The sequence below is a fragment of the Lissotriton vulgaris genome, chromosome 8, assembly GCF_964263255.1.
Source record: "Lissotriton vulgaris chromosome 8, aLisVul1.2, whole genome shotgun sequence".
Taxonomy (NCBI): domain Eukaryota; kingdom Metazoa; phylum Chordata; class Amphibia; order Caudata; family Salamandridae; genus Lissotriton; species Lissotriton vulgaris.
In genome coordinates this window covers 1,182,631,280-1,182,652,004 of record NC_141696.1, presented here as the reverse complement: position 1 = coordinate 1,182,652,004, position 20,725 = coordinate 1,182,631,280, and the positions used below count along the sequence as shown (strand labels likewise).

General features: G+C 45.3%; 1 protein-coding gene across 3 annotated transcripts in view; it reads right to left on the bottom strand.

Moving 5' to 3' along the window:
* The window catches only part of ATP7B (ATPase copper transporting beta), a 539,299-nt gene that overhangs the window by 277,077 nt on the left and 241,497 nt on the right, over nt 1–20,725 (bottom strand). For all 3 annotated transcript variants that reach the window (XM_086935040.1, XM_086935039.1, XM_086935041.1), the window contains 2 exons: nt 20,231–20,392; nt 604–680 (listed from right to left, as the gene is read on the bottom strand). In XM_086935040.1, coding sequence (XP_086791166.1) covers nt 604–680; nt 20,231–20,392 — 239 coding nt within the window. The remainder of the gene's footprint in view (nt 1–603; nt 681–20,230; nt 20,393–20,725) is intronic.

Sequence of the window (20,725 nt, the reverse complement as noted above, 5' to 3'; positions counted from 1 at the left end):
TAAAACACCTAGTGATAGAACCCTCTACCTAAAATTGAGGTATGGGACACTTCCGCTGAACGAATTCACCAAATGCTGGAAATCTTCCGTGTACCACCAAGCTTCTTGCCCAGGATGTACCAATCCCACCGAGTCCCTAGCACACTTCCTGTTTGCATGTAGCGCCTATAGGGGAGCCAAAAAAAATGGCTGAAACCTGTATGCAGGGAACTAGGAGTGAGACATTGCATGATGGCCCTTCGGATTTTGAGAACAGACACAACTTCTATGATGGTCATCTGTGGATTAGCAAAGTACTTGGGAAGAGCCTGGCAGATTCGTTCAAAACTTATCCAGTTGAAAACGAGCTAGTAAACAAAGACTAATTAATCTGGTTGATTATGGAAAGACTTTCACTGCATTTTATGTCTTATGGTCTTTTAACTGTATATATTCACTTTGTATTTTTAATATTTTATAAATGAAATTGTACCTACTTTCATGATAAATTCTTTATCGAATAAAGTACTACAAACAAACATATTAAACGTTTTCCCACACTTATGCTTCATCCCAAACCAGCCATCCATACCCACTGGCCAGTGACGGTCACTCCATACTCACTGCCTGATTTCTTCCTTTTGATCCAAATTATGAGCTGAAGAATCCCTTTTGACCAATGCAGCTTGATAGCCAAGTCCCTATAGGGGTAAAAAAGATGCTGGTGAATATTTCAAAGTGCAGCACATCTGAAGCCACACTGGTGCCCAGGCCTGTTTACTAAGCAAACAAGGCTGTTGGCATTGTCATCATGAAGTATGCCGTGGAGTGCATGTCTACATTGCACATGCATATGGTGTCTGTTTTTCCAAGACAAAAAGAGGAAACTTTTTTTAAAATCAGAAATACAATACAGGTTATATTGGCATATGTAACTGTGGAAATGTGCATGATGTGATACATGTCTCTATTTCAATTGTGAACAAAATCATTCTGTCTTTGAAACAATATATCCAATCATCATTCATTAAACCAGTGTAGTCCTGCCTTGGCTGTACAGTGGAACTTGAATTGTACATCCCACTACAGAAGATGAGCAAGCATTGACAAAGCGTATACATCTGACTTCTACTTTTATATATATATATATATATATATATATATATATATATATATATATGCCTTGTGTGGGGATATTCAAAGTCAACAGTGAAATATGGATCTTTGTTGAGTTAGCAATGGCAGTGCACACATAGAGTACATTACACATGATACAATATTTAACATGTTATATATGAATGTTGTGACTAAAGGTGAGACCAGTTGTTTGGGATTGGGGGGATATTGCACTATGTAGAGTAAGAGTTTTGGATTCTGGAGACAACCAAATAGGTGGCTGCTGTTGGTAAAGCAGAAGAAACCACAGATACATGCAAGCTTGCAGTGAACCTTCTGCTGATGAGCTGACTGCTGCTGGATGCTGCTGCGAGGTCTTAGAAACCAGCTGGTGATTACTGCCGACCTTCTTTCATGTTCACCATATGCATCGGCTACCACTGTTCCCTTGCTACCGTAAGGCTCCAGCACATGCAATCTCAAAAGAAGAGTTGTTCACTTGGTGCTCTTGAAGGGAATTGCCGCTAGAACAGCTGTATTTGCTTGCTGCAAGCTACTTAAACTAGTCTGCGGAAGGGACTTTACTTACCACACTCAATCACTCTGATGAACACAAAGCCCGGGATTGGAGATACAGAAGTCATAGGCTCTCAGAAGAGAGCATGCTAAGACTTTTTTGAGGCGGATACTTCTGCCTGCCGTAGGGGACAAAGCATGGGGTGGCAGATAGTAGTGAGTAGGTGTACCAGAGAGAAAGAGAGGCTAATTGAGGTGACAGTGCAAGGTGCAAGCTTGTTGAGCAAAAAACTTGGGATTGAAGGCAGGGAAGAGACAGCCGGCCGCACTGTGCCTCTTCAATCCACCTCACTTACCTCCACAAAAACATTTAAAATTCACCAGTAGCTGATCTCCTGCTTTAACATTCATTTTCCTATCTTACTGCTAGGGGCATAGCTTTGGAGGGGGGTGTTGGTGTGTTCCACCCCCTAATAAATGCATTAGCTAGTAAATACCTGGGTACTAGGGCGTTCAATCCAGTATGGTGAGGTGACTTCTTAAAACTGTTGGTTATTTTACAACCTAGGGGCCTATTACAATCTCGGTTGGAAAGCCTCCGACCTTAGGTCGAGATCGTCGGTTTCAATTCTGACCGGCTGATTATAATACAGCTGGTCGGAATTAATGTAATGTAATGTAAAAAAAAATTATAAAGCGCAACTTACACCCAACGGTTTCTTGGCGCTAAAGCAAAAGGAAACAGACAGTCTGTGGGGCGAGAAGCGTTAATTGTAGGCATTACAAAACAGGTGGGTTTTAAGAAGGGACCTGAAATGGGTGTAGGGAGAGGCTAGTCTTAGACCTAACGGGAGAGCATTCCAGAAAAGCGGGGCAAGGAATGAGAACCTTAGTCCTCCCAGGTTTTTGCGTTTAAAGGTCGGGCCTTAAGTAAGGCCACATGGGAGGAACGGAGATTACGGGAGGGAACATATGGGTGCAATAGTGAAGAAATAAAAGAGGGCCCTATATCAGCAAGGGACTTAAAAATAATGCAACCCAATTTAAACTTGCAGCGCTCAGAGACAGGGAGCCAGTGGAGGGATTTTAACAAAGGACGAACGTGTTGGTGTTTGGGCTGATGGTAAATGAGCCGTACAGCCTGGTTTTGTACAAGTTGTAACCTCTTCAGTTGGTATGCTGGTATACCAACGTAAAGGGAGTTGGCGTAGTCTATCTTAGAGATGACTAAAGCCAACAAGACCAGGGTGAGAGATTCGGTGGTCAGGAAGCGGGCAATCTTTCGGATTTTCCTTAACTGGAAAAAACTAGAGGAGACTACTGCGTTGATCTGGGGCTTCATCGTGAGGTCATTACTAATGATGATCCCAAGGCTTTTTACTGAGTTGACAGGGTTGGGAGGAAGACCCAGCCTCGTGGGCCAAACGATGGATTTCCAAGGATTGGCAGCCCCCCCGACAAGCACCAACTCTGTCTTGTCGGGGTTGAGTTTCAGGTGATTCACCCCCATCCAGTCACTGATGTGACAAAGAGTGGATTGAAAGTTATCGATGGACTGGTCCGAAGAGTTAATATCGAAGACCAGCTGAATGTCATCCGCGTAATTAAACGCGGTGACACAGCTGCCTCGTAAGGACCGAATGAGGGGGGTCAGGTATAAATTAAAAAGAAGAGGGGATAAGGAGGAGCCCTGCGGGACGCCGCAGGTTAGCCCGACCTCATCAGCAGAGAACTGAGAGAGCCGAACCGCATGACGGCGGTTGCTCAAAAAGGAGCGAACCCAGTCAAGGGCGGTGCCCCGGATGCCAGCCTCCCTGACACGGCCGACCAGGATATCATGGTCGACCGTGTCAAAGGCGGCTGACAAATCCAGGAGCACCAACACCTGACTGGTATTAGAGTCGCCCCTCTCTGCAGCTCCTCCATAACTGAAAGTATAACAGATTCTGTGGAATGATTGGGTCTAAATCCTGCCTGTTGGGAGTCGAGAAAGTGAGAGTCTTCAATAAAAGTACTCAGGATGTTAGTGACATGAGATTCCAGGACTTTGCTGAGGTAGGGGAGAAGGGAAATGGGGCGGAAATTACTCATGACCGTAGGGTCTGCCGTAGGTTTTTTTTAGAATAGGCACAACCTCTGCCCTTTTAAATGACCCAGGAACTAGGCCAGAGGAGAGAGAATTGTTCAGCAATTCCAAAGGGGGGGAAGGGCAGGCTGTAAAAGCCTCACGGAGAATCAAGGAAGGCAACAGTCCGTAGGGGATCTAGAGGCAACCTTCTTTAAGAGAGCAAGAAGCTCCGTCTCCGAGATTGGAGGAATCTGAGTCAGCTGCATGGAGTTGGGAGAGATCGGGGAGGAGTCGGGCCTAAGGGGATGGAGCGGGGCCGAGGACAGGATACAGTCATTCCAGCTGGCTTCTGAAGGGCTACAGGAGGTTTACCGGCCCGTAATCCCATAGGACAGCATTTCTGCCTTCAGGATTACGATGCTTGGTTTCCGACAGGCTTCCCATGCCGGGCTTTCTGGCATGTAAAGCCTGTCAGAAAGCGAGTTTGGGGGCCCCTACCTGGGCCACCTTCTCCTTGCCGCCTCCAGTTGGGGGCTGAGAGGGCACCTATGGTGCCACCCTGTTAATCCATGCATCCGTGGCAGGCACCTTAAGGTGCCTGCCACGGGTGCAGGGATTAACACAAGCTCCCATTTCTCTATGGGAGCTTGTGTTACGGCCGGTTTACGGGCGTAACACAAGCTCCCATAGAGAAATGGTAGAAACGGGGGAATGCATCGCACCATGTGTGGTCACATTGTAATAGCGGTGTCGGGTCCGGTGACCGGAGGTCGTTTGGACCCAAGATGGCGATAGTGTCGGGCAGACTCAAGTGTGCCCAACATCGCAATCAAGCCCTTATTGTCTTTTAAGCAAACCTCACAATCCACACTGGTATCCCTTCCCACTGCCCCTTCAGCCGTTCCTGCTCTGCTTCTCAAATAATGTATTTTACCATGCTACGCCAGTGTGGCTGTTGGAAAATCGGAAGTTCATCCCGCTGCAGTCTTTCTGACCAAGCTACTCCCCTGTTTAACACTAAAAAAAAAAGCATGACAACTATCATTATTTTGCATATAAATCTAGTGCTCATCCTCACATCTTGGAAGTTATCCTACACAGTAGCAAAACCATACCATCACATGAGACCTCTGACCGTAGTCATACCATTAAATGTGTGTTTAGCATCAACCTCGGGCATCCAAACAGCACTACAAAACCACACTAATAGAACAGAGTTTATGTGTATGGCTTTTGTCATACACATAAAGGCCCCTGGACACACAGTCAGAATTTAAACACTGATGGAAATAGAATCTAGGATTCTATTTTTTATATATAAACTTAATTTATGGAAATTTCCAGTACAAAAACATAGCACCAAAACAACTATCACCTGTAACCAGGTGTCCAAGATATAGCAGTTCAAATAAAAGAATATCACTGTGCCAATATTTGTAACTTCCATGCATTGGCAGCTCACAAGTTTCCCTGTCCTTTGTACACATTTGTACATTTATTGCGTCCAACAGGGCAAGCTCCTGCCAGGTGTTCCTGAGGCCCTGCTTTCATAATCAGCGGTCAATGTGCTCTGTAGCCCCCCAAGGCCCCATACATTCTTATACTGTTATGGGCATCCCTATGACTGATACACTACTTTTTTTGCTCATGCACCAGTCCAAGTTTGTTTCCCAGGCCCTCAGAGATGGAATTCGATCATGCCCCCTGTATCCGATCTAATCTCCCGGGGCCCCATCAGAGTGATGCTACAGAATACGAGTGAGCTCAGGTCCAGTGTATTTCCCCCCAGATGCCCATAGCCACTAGTTGTGGCGTATGTTCTACAGAAAAGTCAAGAACTCTGATATCCGGCAGCCCACTTCCCCCCCAAAAGCCCTGGTATGTGGATCAGGATACCCCTTTGCTGGTAGTCTTTATGGCAGAGATCACTGTCAGACCTTCCCATACAGTACAGTGGAGTCCTTGTGAGGTACGCCCTATGGAGAAGCTTTATCTGGATGAGTTTGAACCCTGCCCGCATAGCCACCTCCTGTGGGTAACGGCACACCTCACCCCAGTCATTGTCCTGCAGTCTACCTAGGTCTTTTTCTCATTTGTTTCTAAGGCTATCCAGAGGGTGGAGCCTATTATGCAGAAGTGTACAGTTAATTTGTTTCATGACATTTTGAGTCTATGGGGATCCCAGCACCCTGTACTCCAATGGTGACTCATCTAGCATCTCATTCAAGAGGCCCACTTGTCTCTGCAGCAAAATGTGTTCGCCGATGGTATCAGAGAAACTGATCCCCTGTTAGTTCGTACTGCTCTTACACCTCAGTGAAAGGCATCATCCCGCCAACCCGCCACACTTCCCCCACCCTGGAGATGCCCACCAGGTCCCATTTTTCTGGTCCTGTGTCTTCCGCAGCCCTCTCAATGTCCAACTCCCATTAGGGGGTTTCCAAAATCAACTTCCCCATCCAATCCGTCTTGCGGGTTGCCTGGTGCCATGTAGCAATAGCTACTACCATTGGTGTGGGCAGCGGCTTCAGCCTCTTTTTCTCATAGAGACATATGATATAGAACTCTGGGTCCATCGCTTGCCTGTCTGCCAGTAAGTAGGGCTCTTGCTGCAGTGAGAAGGCCCAGCCATTTATCACTTGTTCTTGTGTTGCCCAATAGTACAGCTTTAGGCCCGGGGGGCGATTTCGCCCTCTAAAGGCTTCTAGGTCAGAGTGGTCATGGATATCCTCGGCGCCCCTCCCTGCCACATTATCACCATTGTCATCTCATCTACAGAGCAAAATAAACTCTCTGGGATCTGGAAGGGAGTATTTTGCAACACATAAATACATTTCGGGAGGTAGATTATTCTATAGAGGGCTGACCAGCCCATCAGGGAGAGCGGGAGACTTTTCCAATGCACTGTGCCCACTCGGTATGCCTCTAGGATTCTGGCCAGGTTCTCCCATTTGAATGGATATTCCCATGTCCTCCTACGAGCCTGGTTGGACAAGCGGGGATGCCAATGATTTATGCCAGGTAATGCACAGTCCTGAGCAGGACCTGAATATATCCAAAAGCCTGGGTCCACACCAAATAAAGCAGGACATCATCTGCATAAAGCAACACTTGTATTCACACCCTGGGTCCCACCTTAAGCCCCTCAACAATGAATCTTTAATCGCCCATGCAGAAAGGGGTTCAATTGCCAGTGCGAAAAGTAAGAGGCACAATGGGAAACTCTGTTGGGTGCCCCTACCCAACCTGAACTCGCCCTGTTCACCTTGACTATGGCTACCAGGTCAGTGTACAACAATTTTATCCATGATAAAAATGTCAGGCTGAAACCTATATTGTCTAGTATGGCCATCAAGTAAGGCCACTCTAAGGCGACATATGCTTGTTCAGCATCTAACGGTGACAGGATTGCTGGCTCCTCCATCTTTTCTCTGCTTGCTAGGCAACCAGCCAGCCTCCGTAGTGTGTGTCTCTTTGAACTATATAGCATAAAGCCCTATTGATTGGGGGCCACAAGAGTGTCCACAGTTTGCAGTACAAGGTTGGCAAGAACTATTGATAAGGCCTTCGTTTCCACGTTGTGGAACGAGATTGGTCTGTAGGAGGCCCATTCCTCTAATGGATTACCCTCGTTGTGGATCCTCACCATGGTGGCCCAATGCAGATTTTCCGGGAGACGGCCGTCCCTTCTAGTCCTATAGAACAGTGCAAGGAGTAGACACACCACCTGCGATTTGACATACTTAAAAAAAATTAGAGTGGCAGGCTATTCAGTCCTGGAGATCTGCGTTTTTCATCTGCATCAGTGCTGCTGCTATTTCCATCTCTGTAATCTTGTGTTCCAGAGCAAGACTCATCTCTGGTGCAAGTAGAGGGGCTGGAACGTTGGTGACAAATGGATACCACTCTATTCCCCCCAACACCAATATCTTGCCTATAAAGCTCCCTCAGATGCTTAGCGAACACTGATACAATAGCATTCAGGGTCTCTGCAATCTACCCTGTCTTGATCTGAATGGCTAGAATTTATCTTTGCCCCTCTTCCTTTTGGCTAGCCAGGCTAAGAGCTTCTCCGCCTTATTATCCACCACATATAGTTTACCCTGTTTTGCTCTGACATAGGCTCTTGCCTCCTGACAGAGGAATAACCTTACTTCCTCAATTGAACCTTAATGAGAGTAGCAGGAAAGGGTGACCTGCATCGGGAGGAACTTGTGGACTAAAATCCACCCCCAGGATCCCTCTGGTAACTCCTCAAATACCAGCAGTTTGTACTGCCCATGGGGGAGGACCCTGCACTTACTTTCTGTAGCAGTATATTTTCGGAGTCATGCCTTCTCAAGTTTACCCACATTACTCCCCTCTTCAGCTTATTGCCCAGGTCGCTGATGTTCCAAGAAGCTAGAACAGAAGTCAAAGGTATGAGGATAGTGGAAGGACAAATATAAAAACACACACAGACCATCTAATGACCATCTAATGATTTAAAGAGGTTCGGAGAAGACATAGATCAATCATTTAGGTCTTGAACATGTGGACTTTCAAAAATCTTCAGAAAAAGGACTTCAAAGTAGAGGAGGCTTGGAGTTAGCCTGAGAGATTCCAGTAGAGACTATGACAGTCTAAGTTCATAAAATTACACAACTTTTTTGGGTGTTCTGAAATTTCTCTCTTAAGAAATTTCCAGTTGGAGGTATGATTAGTTTGTAGTTTTGCTTGGGCCGCCTACCACGATTAGCTTGCTCTATACAAAACATTGGGTTTGACATGTCTGCAGTACCTTCTCAGTTGATGCAATTTCTTTTTTCTCTGAATTTTTCCTAGATTTGACCTGATTATCACTTGGACCTGCGGTTGAGACTGGGGTGCCCGGGACTGGATATGTTGGATGCTTATGACACAGGATATTTGATAAAATGGTCCCAATTATTTAGAAAAGTTTACAGGGATCGTGCACAGATATATTTTCCTGTAACAGTTTTACAAACTGCCCACATGCAGAACAGCTCCAGAAAGGCTGTGGTAGGTGGCAAATGTGAGTGCTTTGTTCACTCCTGGTTCACCGGGTTGATATTCCCTCGGGCTCCATGAGGCCTTTGTTCACAGCAAATGTTGTGAAGAAACATTGGAATGTTGATGCTCTGGGCTCCTACCGGCCATAGTAGACCAGAGCACTCCATTGTCTCCTATGGAGCCCTCAACATTCTAATGTTCTATTGTTGTTTAAAAAAGGTTGGTATTACCAAACCAGATAAAGAGCTGTGTATGTAAATGGGCACAACAGCAGGATTTGAGGATTCTTACATCGGGTGTCGTGATTACCTTAAATGTTGTTGTAGATGCAGTCGCACATCCTTACTTGACATCCTTCCAGAAGGACGCATGTAATGGATGAAAGACTTTCTAAAATGATTATGCGTATAAAGATGTCATCACACATGCATTTCTTTCATGAATACAATAACCTGCCAAATATTATTCCCTTCTGTGGGGTAGGAAGGGTGCCACAGGCATCAAGCACTGAAGGAAATGGGTCTTCTGATGTCTGATTGGGGATATTAAACAGATAAAATTGAGATATAGTGGTCCACCCATATCAATAAGTCATGGTGCCACCACACTTGCGTCACTAATGACAGCAAAGCCCCTGATTCCCTTTTATAACAGAAACAGGCTCCCACACGCCTCTTCCACACATGCTTCATACTTACATTTGGTTCTTGCTTTATACTTGGCAGCAGTTTATATTTTCATATTACTCTCTGTGTTCACCAAATTTTCTTGTCTGTGAGAACAGCCCAGTTTGTCGTCCTAATAATAATGCGTAGCCCCCGCCCCTCCCCTTACTCGACATATGTTACATCTACTGAAACGCAGCCCAGTAATTCCTTATGATGCACACATCGCTCTCCATGTTGAAATGAAATCTTTTGCTCTAATTATTCACAGAGGAATGGATTGTGAACATGTTTGTTTTTCCTTTCTCTCCCCTGATACTCCTCACATGTATTTCCCCTGGTGCATCCTGTATTTCCATTCTCCACGAGGTGCAAGTGCGTTGTATGTATATTACGTCCCACATCAAGTTTATTTGTCGAACATTAGGCTGGTGTACGAGTGGTAGTTGTTGCGATAATTTAAATTTTAAAGTTACATACAGCTTTCCGAGATATTTTGCGTCCGCCATCTTGAGCGTAGCTGAAGATCAGAACGTGTGAACGTTCCGTGGCGCGCACTGGCACCCAAGGGCATCGGATCAAGTCTCTTCAGTAGGAAGAACAGTTGCAATTTGGAAATGACACCAGGTGGAGTTGTTTGTAATCCAAATGGGAATCCTAATTAGGTTATGCGTCACATCACGTGGACTGCGAATCTCACGGCCACAGAGCTTTGGGGACGAACTTACTCTCAGGCTAAGGCTTAGTCATGGCTTTATAGGCAAACTCTAGTCTCTCTAATTTCCTAGGTCTTTGCTTCTGCACTAAGCCTTAGGCACAGGTCCTACATGTTAAATTCACTATATATGATTGTTTTCATTGGTGCTTTTACTTCCACAGGTTCAGTAAAATTGCAGACTTCAATGCCAGCAAGAATACCCAAGCCCACCGGTATAGGCATTCGAAATGAACTTTCTTGGCAGGTGCCAGGCAGAATGAGCATTCCTTTCCCCAAACTGTATTTTGACCTTTTCCACAGCACTGCCAAAAACGATGTTATCCTAGTTGACACAATAGGTGACCTTGGTCTGCAACAGTTAGGATATCACTTTAGCCTAATGGCGTGCAAAAGAAAGTATAGCCAATACATCTATTTATTAAAGTCGACATCTGGTTGTACTGATTTTTATACGTCCAAATCATTCCATGAACTTTATCTGCGTTTAAACTGAATACGACCTGGTCTTACCCATGTGTAATATGTGCCCCGCCTCTCACAATAAAGCCTGTCACTTTGGTCGTTCATGTGACTTTACCTACCCTCTGATTTTTGTTGACCTTTATCAGAATGAGGTCTTACTATTAACTCTGATATTTGTGCACTAGACAGGTTTGTTTGACGTGCAGAAGGCTGAATGACCAGAATTTATCTTTCAGCGATTCTGCTGACAGCAGTCACATCACCTTGTGACACGCGTCAATATTGTGTGTCATCAAATCTGATTCTGATATTGCAGTTTTTCTAGGCTCTGCAGCTCCAGAGTGCAGGCAACCTTGTGAATCTCCCTTGTGGCAGCCGGTTAGTACTTTTATGAAATCTCCAATTTACCCCAGTCTGTTTTCATCGAGCTAAACGGCTCATATCTCCTTTGTGCAACCTGCAGCTGTGAAGGAATGGCATGTACACCCATGTGAGATCATTTACTTGTGACATATAATCTATACTTACCTTTCGATATTTTTAACTCGATATTTTGTCCTTGACATTTATCTACCTCGTTATTCTGGTATAGATATTTAGGGTGCATAACAATATCATGGATAAGATATTATTGCATGTCTATAAAAAGCCAATATATTTTTAAGCATAGCCTTTATCCAGAGCCACATGCATTTTAATTTACAGCCGTCCCCTAATAGAGCACAATTCCTGCCTCCTTAGCGAATAAGAGCTGGTTTCGCCACTGTATGTTTTATTTCCTTCAGCATCCGGTCATCAATACTGTCCTCAGACTGTGCTCACTATTCTGGGTATTCATTCAATTTGGTCTGCCTCAGGAGTCCCTCTTGAATATATGGTAAGACAGCATAACAAACCTGAGAGGCATAGAGGTCCACAAAGTCACAGATAAGGAATGACGTGGGCTTCCTGGCCACAGCAAATCCTTCAAAGATCCAGACAGCCTTTCATGCCTTATTAGGCTTTTCTAAAGCAGTGAGCAATGCTACATGGGAAATGGTGACCCAACAGCCTGTTAACCAGGCACATATACCTTTAACAATTCTGTTGACTCATCATGCATTGACTAGTACTAAATTGGAGTGAATGATGTTGTCTCACACAAATTCATCTTGCCAAGCTAACAAGGGGGTGAGCAGGGGTTATTTTAGGCGTGTAACTCCCTTACCCTGACTAGAGTGGTGGTTTCTTCCTGGCTTTGGTGCAAACCTTAGCCAACCAGAAATCCAATTTCTAACATTGGTTGTCAGCGGTGAGGATAGGACTTGTGTTTGCACTTGACTTATTATTTATTTATTTATTTTACAGACTTGTAGAGCGCATGGCTGCCCATAGGCGTCCCAGCGCTGACAGACAAGAACCTAGTGAGAGATGCTTTATGGGAACAGCCATGTTTTAAGTGCTCTACGGAATGAGAGAAGGTTAGGTTGGGCTCTGAGGTTTGGGGGAGCAAGTTCCAGAGTTTAGCAGCGTTGAGTGAGAACAGTTGGCCGCCTGAGCGGGCTTTTCTGATCCTGGGAACTGAGGCTAAATTGCAGTTGGAAGAGCGGAGCGTTCTAGAGGTGGTGTGGGGTGAGATGAGATTTTGGAGTATGGGAGGGGCCTTGCCGTGCATAATCTTGTGGGTCATGCAGAGTGCTTTGAATTGAATTCTCTCTTGGATAGGGAGCCAATGAAGTGCCTTCAAAGACGGTTTGGCTGAGCAGCGACGATGGGTTCCTGTGAGAATGCGGGCTGCCGCATTTTGGGCCGTTTGGAGTTTTGCTAAAACTTTTTTGGAGGCCCCTAGGTATAGGGCGTTGCCATAGTCTAATGGAGATAGTACAAGGCCGTGGATGAGGAGTTTGCGAGATTGAGTCGGAAGCAAGGGTAGAATTTTTCTTGCTGATCTTAGCAGACCGTGACAGGTTCCAGCGGTTTTCCGTGTTTGGGCTGAGAAGTTGAGTTCTTCGTCTAACCAGATGCCCAGGCTCTTAATTTCTGGTTTGGACACAGGGGGGGGGGGGCATGGCTGACGGCCATATGGAGATGGAACTGTATAAAGATTTGTTGCCTAAAAACATTATCTCAGTTTTTTCGTTGTTCAACTTGAGGTGGGAGCTACTCATCCATTTTGTTATTTCGATCAAGCAGGTATGCAGGTTGGGAATGGAGAGGTCTTGCTGGTTAAGGGAGACCACCAGTTGAGTGTCGTCGGCATATGTCAGGAGTTTGATGCCATAAGGGGCGACGACTTTCTCGAGGGGGGACATATAAACATTAAAAAGGGTTGGGCTCAGAGACGAGCCCTGTGGTACCCCGCAGTTGATGGCTGTGGGTCTGGACGTAAATGTGCCCTCTGTCACCTGGAAGAATCGGTTTTTGAGGAAGGATTCTAACCAGGCCAGAGCCGTTCCTGTGATTCCAAGGTGTTTGAGTCTTTGGATCAAGATTGAGTGGTTGACGGTGTCGAATGCGGCGCTAAGATCCAGGAGGATCACTGCCACTGATCCCCCTGAGTCTATGATTTTCCTTGCCTCTTCGACTACCGCCAGTATTGCGGTCTCGGTGCTCTGGCCAGGCCTGAATCCCGTTTGGGAGGGTTCCAGTAGTTTGTTAGACTCGAGTGCACCTCTGCACTTGACTTACAGTGATTGGTGTGCACTACTACCATATCGCAGACCATTACGTACCACATACAGGTTCTTTTTCTTTTTGGCCTAGTTTTGATTTTGCCAGTTTGAACTTGCTACTTCAACATGCCTGAATCATCTGTTGCATCCTTGAAAATTGCCTTTGAGGAGGATAGGCTGGAATCATGCAATGTTAAGGAATTGAGAGCGATTTGCAAAAACCTAAGAATCCAAATCAGAGGCCTCACTAGGAAGGAGGAGCTACAAAACACACTGAGGGCCTGGGTAGCAGCCAGACATGCCAGTGGGCAATCTGGTGATCTCGGTGGAGAGGCGGAGGAGCCTATTTCTAGGGTGGATGTGCTTTTGGGAGTGGGGAACCCTCCAGGCCAGTCAGTCGTGGCTTGTCCCCAGAGGAGCTGGAGGACAGGCGGAAAGCAAGGAAGTTTGAGTTGGAGAAGCTCCGGATGGAGAGGGAAATAGAAGACAAAAGAATAGCCACGGAGGAAAGGAAGATGATCTTGGATCATCAGTTTAAAACAAGAGCTGGATTGGGACGCCAGTAGGGCTTTGTCCAGCCCAGATGGTGGCAGCAAAAATGTAGTGTCTAGTACTGAGAGTGAGGAACATGCACACACAGATTTGGGGCCCTGCTTCAAGGAGGGGGTTGACATACACCAGGGGGTACAGGATTGTGAGGTTATTCCAGTGGTGCGCAGTGTCCCTGAGGTGGATTGGGGAACTGACTCAGGGAATTATATTCCTGGTAGTTGGAGGGACACTCTACTGACTCTAGATGAGAGGTGCAGGAAGAGGGGTTCCCCCATGATAGAAGCCCTGGTAGGTGATATGGAGACCAGCCAGAAGAGTATGGGTTGAGAGACAGCAACAGTCAGTCACTTTCTCGCCAGTCTTGTGAGAATGATGTGGCATACTTTTCTGAGGCACTGGATGGTTGGGTGAAGGTTAGTTTGGTTAACACTTGTGTGGGGCTTTGTGATTTAGTTGTTGGAGAGCATATTTTAAGTCCCTATTTTCCAGAGCTATGCCAACACCCAGTGGATTGTGAGTTCTCTGACCCCAGGAAACTTGCACTGGAGGCAGACCTTTTGGTGGATTCCAGAGTGTCTGGTAAAGCATGTGGGGGTGACCCCGAAGGAAGTGGCTTAGGTATTTTCCAACCAAGGGTGGTGGGAAAGGTTCATGGTACCCCAGATAGGTTATGGTGTTGTGAGAAAGGTGAAGGGGCTCATCTCCTGTCTCCGCGGAGAAGAAGTGGGAAGGGGCTGCTGCCCAAGGTGCCTGAAACACGGTCCCAGAACCTGGTTGGTTCCATGAGGGGAGACCAGGTAAGGAGCCTAAGCTGTACTAGCAGGCCACCCATTAAGGGGATCCCACTAGTGTCTGGGAAACTGGGGGGCTGCCGAAACAAGCATCCCACCAGTTCTGTTGTCTGGCAACACCGCTCCAGTTGGGAGGGTCCAGAAGTCCAGAAGGAGGGGTGAGAGGGGGACGTGTCCCCCAGTGGGAGAACCAGTGGGTCAGGGGCCAGCCAGAAGGGCTGAGCCTCTTAGCAGTGACCATGGTGACACCACTTCTGTCCTGGGGGATCTTCGTGCACTGTCAGATGGACAGAGGTCAGGAGATCTGCCCCAGGCAGACTATCACACAACACAAGTTATGTGTTACCCTCAGGGGGGGGCATGCGTGCTCCCAAGGAAGTCCAGGTGCGCCAGGCTGGTGCTCAGCTGCAGGGTTTAGTCCCTGGGTTGGGAAGCCAGGTTCAGGACCTGCCTTATCTGGAGGGAAGGATGACTGTAAGCAGTGTCCTGACCGGGTACCACTCCAGGTGGGAGGGTGCAGAACTCTGGAAGGGTGTGCAGATGGAGGGGCCCTCGCCTCTGACCCCGGTTCAACCTGAGGGTTTAGACCCTAGGTTGGTAGACCAGTTGCTGGAGAGAGGTCCTGAACTGGTGGGCGAATTGGGCGGGAAACCTGCCACAGGTGCCTTGACCAGTGGGTCAGTGGTTGTCAGCTCGGAGGGCTGAGCACCCCAGGACTGACCCTGGTGAGGCCACTTCTGGCCTGGGGGGCCTTCATGCTCTGTCAGGTGGACAGGAGGCTGGAAACCTGCTCCAGGGAGACTCCGGCACAACTCATGAGGAGTGTGTTTGCCTACGGGGGGGGAGTTGGTGTACTCCCACGGAAGTCCTGGGTTGCCAGGCATACCACCCAGCCTATGGGTACAGATCCTGGGTTGGAGGGCCAGGTTCAGGGTGTCCCCCCTGACCTGGAGGGAGGGGTGACTGCTAACAGTCCCCCTACCAGTTTATCTTCTGGGGGTGCTGCTCCAGGTGGGAGGGTATAGTGACCCAAGGAGGAGGACCGGGTGTGGGAGAGCGCACCCCAGTCCCTGGTTCAGCCCCAGGATACAGACTCTGGGCTGATGTACCAGTTGCAGGATAGCACCCCTGAACTGGCGCAGCAGCCACACCGTGTCCCAAAGGCACCCTGCAGAGGGCACCACTGCAATGCCGCACCGCAATCCCTGGTCTCACTGACGACGACGGCCACCGCCGCCACCGAGGCGCTGCTTGCTCCGCGACCTGTGGGCACCGCACACCGCACCATCTCGCTTCACGACGACGCCTTGGTATCCCCGACGACGATGCTCCCCGCCGGACTCGACACCGCTGCTTGCACCGTGGTTCAAGGGCACCGCTCGTAAGTTACACAATGCCCCGCCCTCATCCCACACCGCAGCCTTGGCCTACTGACGCCGGTGCCATTGACTCCAGTTGTCAGCCGACGACAGCACTTCATTGACAGCGACGCTGATGCACCGTGACCTGCCAGCACCGTGACGAGCACTGCCTTCATCTCACACCGCGACCCTGGGCTCACGCCGCCACTGAGACGCAGCTCGCACGGTGACCTGAGGGCACAGCACGCCGCACCGCTGCACTTTGCACTGCAGCACCCAATGCCTGCCGACGCCAGCGCTCCTGATTCCATCAGAGAAGAGATCGGCCTGCAACTGGTGTGGCATCGAGAGGTTATCGACGACCTGCATCTCTGAAAGGTACTGTTTAAGGGTCTACCCGATACCGTAGCTGACCCGCGATGCCGTGGTGAGCCAGAACTGTGTTTTCAACGTATCTTGGCAATTTAAAAACATGTTACAACGCACCTATTTTTAAAGTACTGTACTGTGTATTTTTATCGTATTTGGTCTTGTTTAAGTATATGAAATATTGGCTATTTTTCTAAACTGGTGCTGTGTCCTTTTGTAGTGCTTACACTGTATTACTGTTGGTTATGTGCAAATGCTTTACACAGTGCCTCTGAGATAAGCCTGACTGCTCGTGCCAAGCTACCAAGGAGATGAGCAGGGGTTATTTTAGTTGTGTAACTCCCTTACCCTGACTAGAGTGGTGGTTTCTGCCTGGCTTTGGTGCAAACCTTAGCCAACCAGAAGTCCCATTTCTAACACTCAGCGTTCGATGTCACCTCAAATGGGGAGGCACATCCGAGCCATTAGACCGCATTCATAGCACAGCAGTGCACTTCTTGTCCCATGTCCTTTACAACTTGATCAGCTTGATTAATGTCCCAATGCTTGTTAAGTATACTAGACAGTTTCTAGTTCTGATTACAAAATTATGTCATGGTTTAATGGTCTGTGAGAGGTGGCATCCCATGATAAAATTCCTTCTTAATGGTTGTCCCTATCAATCATGTTGCACATGCCACAGCCATGAACACATTTCATATTATTTGCCTCCACAAAGAAATTGAGTAGCTCTTGACCAATTATGCTGTGCGTGTAATTTTTTTGTATACAGTATATGCTAAATACTATACTATGCTATGCTATAAGCTCATGGGATATGAACAAAGTTGTGACATGTATGGCAATTGATGCTCATTTATTGTCTATTACTCAAATCGGAATATCAAAATAACCATGTTCATCAGTCCTGTATTTTAATTTCCAGTTCAGATCAATCGTATTCAATACCTCCAAAAATGTCTGTAATAATACAATGTCAAAGTCTCAGATCATAGGAAGACTGGCAATGCATGCAAGACATAAAACAACATCCTTGCTCTACTGATGGAAATGTACTCTGAGACCACAATTTTTTCACTGAAAACAAACAGCAAGTCGTAATGAGCCAGAAAATGGCGAAAAACACGGCCTGGATTTGAAGACACAAACTTAAAAGTAAAGCATGTCTTACACCGATCTAATTTTGCCATATTCCCATTTAAATTATGTAATGCTGATCTAGCATTCAAAGAACAGCATAATAGCGCTAGACCATGAATATGTAACATATTGATCAAACAAAGTCTAACTTGGATTTCAAAGTGTCCCATCAAGCTTTCCTAATAGATTTGGTATAATAGACAGACAAACTCGATTCCTTCAGAACTGCTGGCAAAAACACTTGACATAAAATGCTAACCTCACAACTCATTGATACTTGATAGGATAGGCCTTTACGGCGCGTTAATGACTCATGTATGTGTCTAGTAAACAAAACACAATGTAGGTATCACCTATTACCTATTCCTCAGAGATATAATAACATCCTCATTTATGGAACTTAATTAAGCCATTTATGAAACACTTTTTTGTAAGTTATTTAACTTACTTTGTTGATGATGACAACATTTCTACCCATGTGTGAAGGCTTTAAGACCACTGACTTGCTCGGATGATTTTCAAAGCTAGTTTTTTGTTTGCTTGCAATGATATATTTTTTCACCACACCGATTCTTCAGGGCGTATAGTGCTATCATCTTTATTGCTACTCAGACAAAATGTGCATAGATTTTTAATGTATTTTGCAGGACCACATACTGAGTTGATATCATATTTAGCAACAGGAAATGTTAATTTGCTATTATTATTTTCTTCTTCAATTGGTATAAAGTTAATACAATGATGATATTACAAGTAGGCAGATCACTAACTTTCTGACGTGTCTTTTGACCAGGAGCTAGATGTTATATCTTCTTAAGACCTTTATTATTTGCAAATTCTTACATTCGGGTATATTTGAAAAAAAATCCATTTTAAACTCAGTCACATTGGTGTTGTAGCTAGCACAGATGAATTAAAGACCCCATCTTTAAAAACTCTCCTCTTAATTTTCAAATATTCTCTTTTAAAAACTGGCATTTTTACATCTTTTCCACCATAAAAACCTTATACTCTACAAGTCAAGTGTTCACTCTTTTGATTATTTGACTTGTAGCATAATTGAGTAGCTCTTGACCAATTATGCTGTGTCTCTTTCTTTGGGAGCTGTGCCACCCTTGCCAATTTCAACTTCACTGCAATATCGGGTATCGTGTGAAGAACAGGTAAGACGATATGCATCTCTTCCACGCTAAATATGATTGGAAAGGCTTTCTCCTTTGAAAGCATGGATGAATGAATATTAAGCAATGATTACAGGACCTCTTTTTTACATTGATGAATGAATCATGACACAACCTAAAATGTAATATATTGTAATAGTATTTACAAGTGGCTGTGGGAGAGATCCAGCTTGCTATTACCATATTGGTAATATGTCTCTATGATTAAGAGGCATATCACATCATGACATGGATGACCAAATGATAATACTGATCACATGGTTAAGTTGATGGCAATCCAGGTATATCAGCTTGGATCCTCCCACGTATCACTTTCTTTGTTTCTCTTCCTAATTAGAGTTCGTTATTTTATGTTTGGGCTCTCGTTGTAACTAGGGTACTGACTTACCGTGGTGAAGTCTTAATGAGCCTACCAGTAGTTTGGTATTTAGATCTTGTTTGTTGTTCATATAGTGTAATTGGGGATGTGCATCTGGGCAGGTCTTTAAAAAAAATCCCTATGACCCTCCTTTCCCTGTGTTTGTATTAATAGTTTAAGTTTTTACAGACAGCCCCAACCATGCATTGTAATATGTCATTGTTCAATAACTATGACTTGGTATTTAAAAACATTCCAACCTACAAAGGAGTCCATGAATGGCACCCAGCTGAAACCAACACAGGACGTACTGTCTTAAACAAGTTCACTACAACCTTACACTATGAGTTCAACTCAAGTATGAGCAAAACAGGAAAATAAGTATTCACAGTTTTAGCATATGCTCGGGAAATAGAATCTGCAGAAACGAACAAGGTATTTTCATTCGGGATTAAATACTGACATTCTGCTCCGTTCCTTGCCCAAAATGGTTAAACACTACATTAACCTCCTTGTACCAGCTGTTATCCTACACATTCATTTACTTGAAAATCATTTGCCATTAAAACAATACTCCTAACAAAATCAATATAATCAGACAATGCATAGATGCTATGAGCACCCCCATTTACAAATCACATAATCCCACACACCCATTCCATTTTAGCACAGCATCAAACCACGGGCCATGTAAGCACTTGCCAAAACAATACAATGCCTGAAAGCCACCACATATGCTGAGCATAACATTTCACTATAAATTATCAAAACGCATAGTCAACACCATCTCTTCTAACAAGTAGCTATAAAATAATTGTGCTTGTATTGTGGAAATGTAATGGATCAAAGAGTGATGGGTACTCTACTACAGGTTACACACAAGAATGTAATCGCCCTTCCAGACTGCACAGAAGACTGTCATTGCCTTTTCTGACAAACACTGTTATTGTCCTTTCTCGTTTAATGCATAACTAGATAATGTACTCCCACTAACCCAACACCATTATGTTCAACACAACTATTACCAACCCTCAGCTTTATCATTAAATCTCCTATGAGACTAGAGTTAGAAATGTAAATCTGCCCAGTCAAACTGCTAGACAGGTTTGATAAAATGGTCAGGTCAAGTAGCAGTCATTGACCATAAGAGAGTTGAATGTGTGACATACTGCTCTCTCTAATAACATATTCATTTTACTAGGCTCTGTGGCAATTGGAATCTCAAATTCAAAGCCTATGTGCAACTGAATATTTTCATCATCAACGTGATCATTTCATTCTGTGACTTACCTGAATGATTCCGATTATATCTCGTGGGCCAATAACTTCAGGATCAAACTGCACATGAGCTTTGTTTGTGGCAAGTGCTACAATTGCATTTACAATGCCATTGGTTCTTGTCAGCCTGGATTCAATAGTATTGGCACACGATGCAGACATCATGCCAGTCAGCTAGAGGAGAGAATTATGAAAATATTAAATGAATATTTTCAACATATAATGCAAGAATTCTGGTTTCTCACACAAACAATACCTGCATTCCACTGCTAGCCAAAAGCCACAGAGTTTTTGCACACCTGAGAAGCGTATATATCCTAATACTCACTATGCTTTACAAAAAATCCTTATTAAATATATTTAACTCAAATATATTGTTGCTGTAAATGGCTAAGACTGTCAGCCCACTTGGCATTCCTATTTGCCCTTTGCACCAATCAGAGGGCAGCTTTGGAATCAAATTTTAATGTGGTCACTTATTTTAACTAACAAATCTTGCAAGGATAT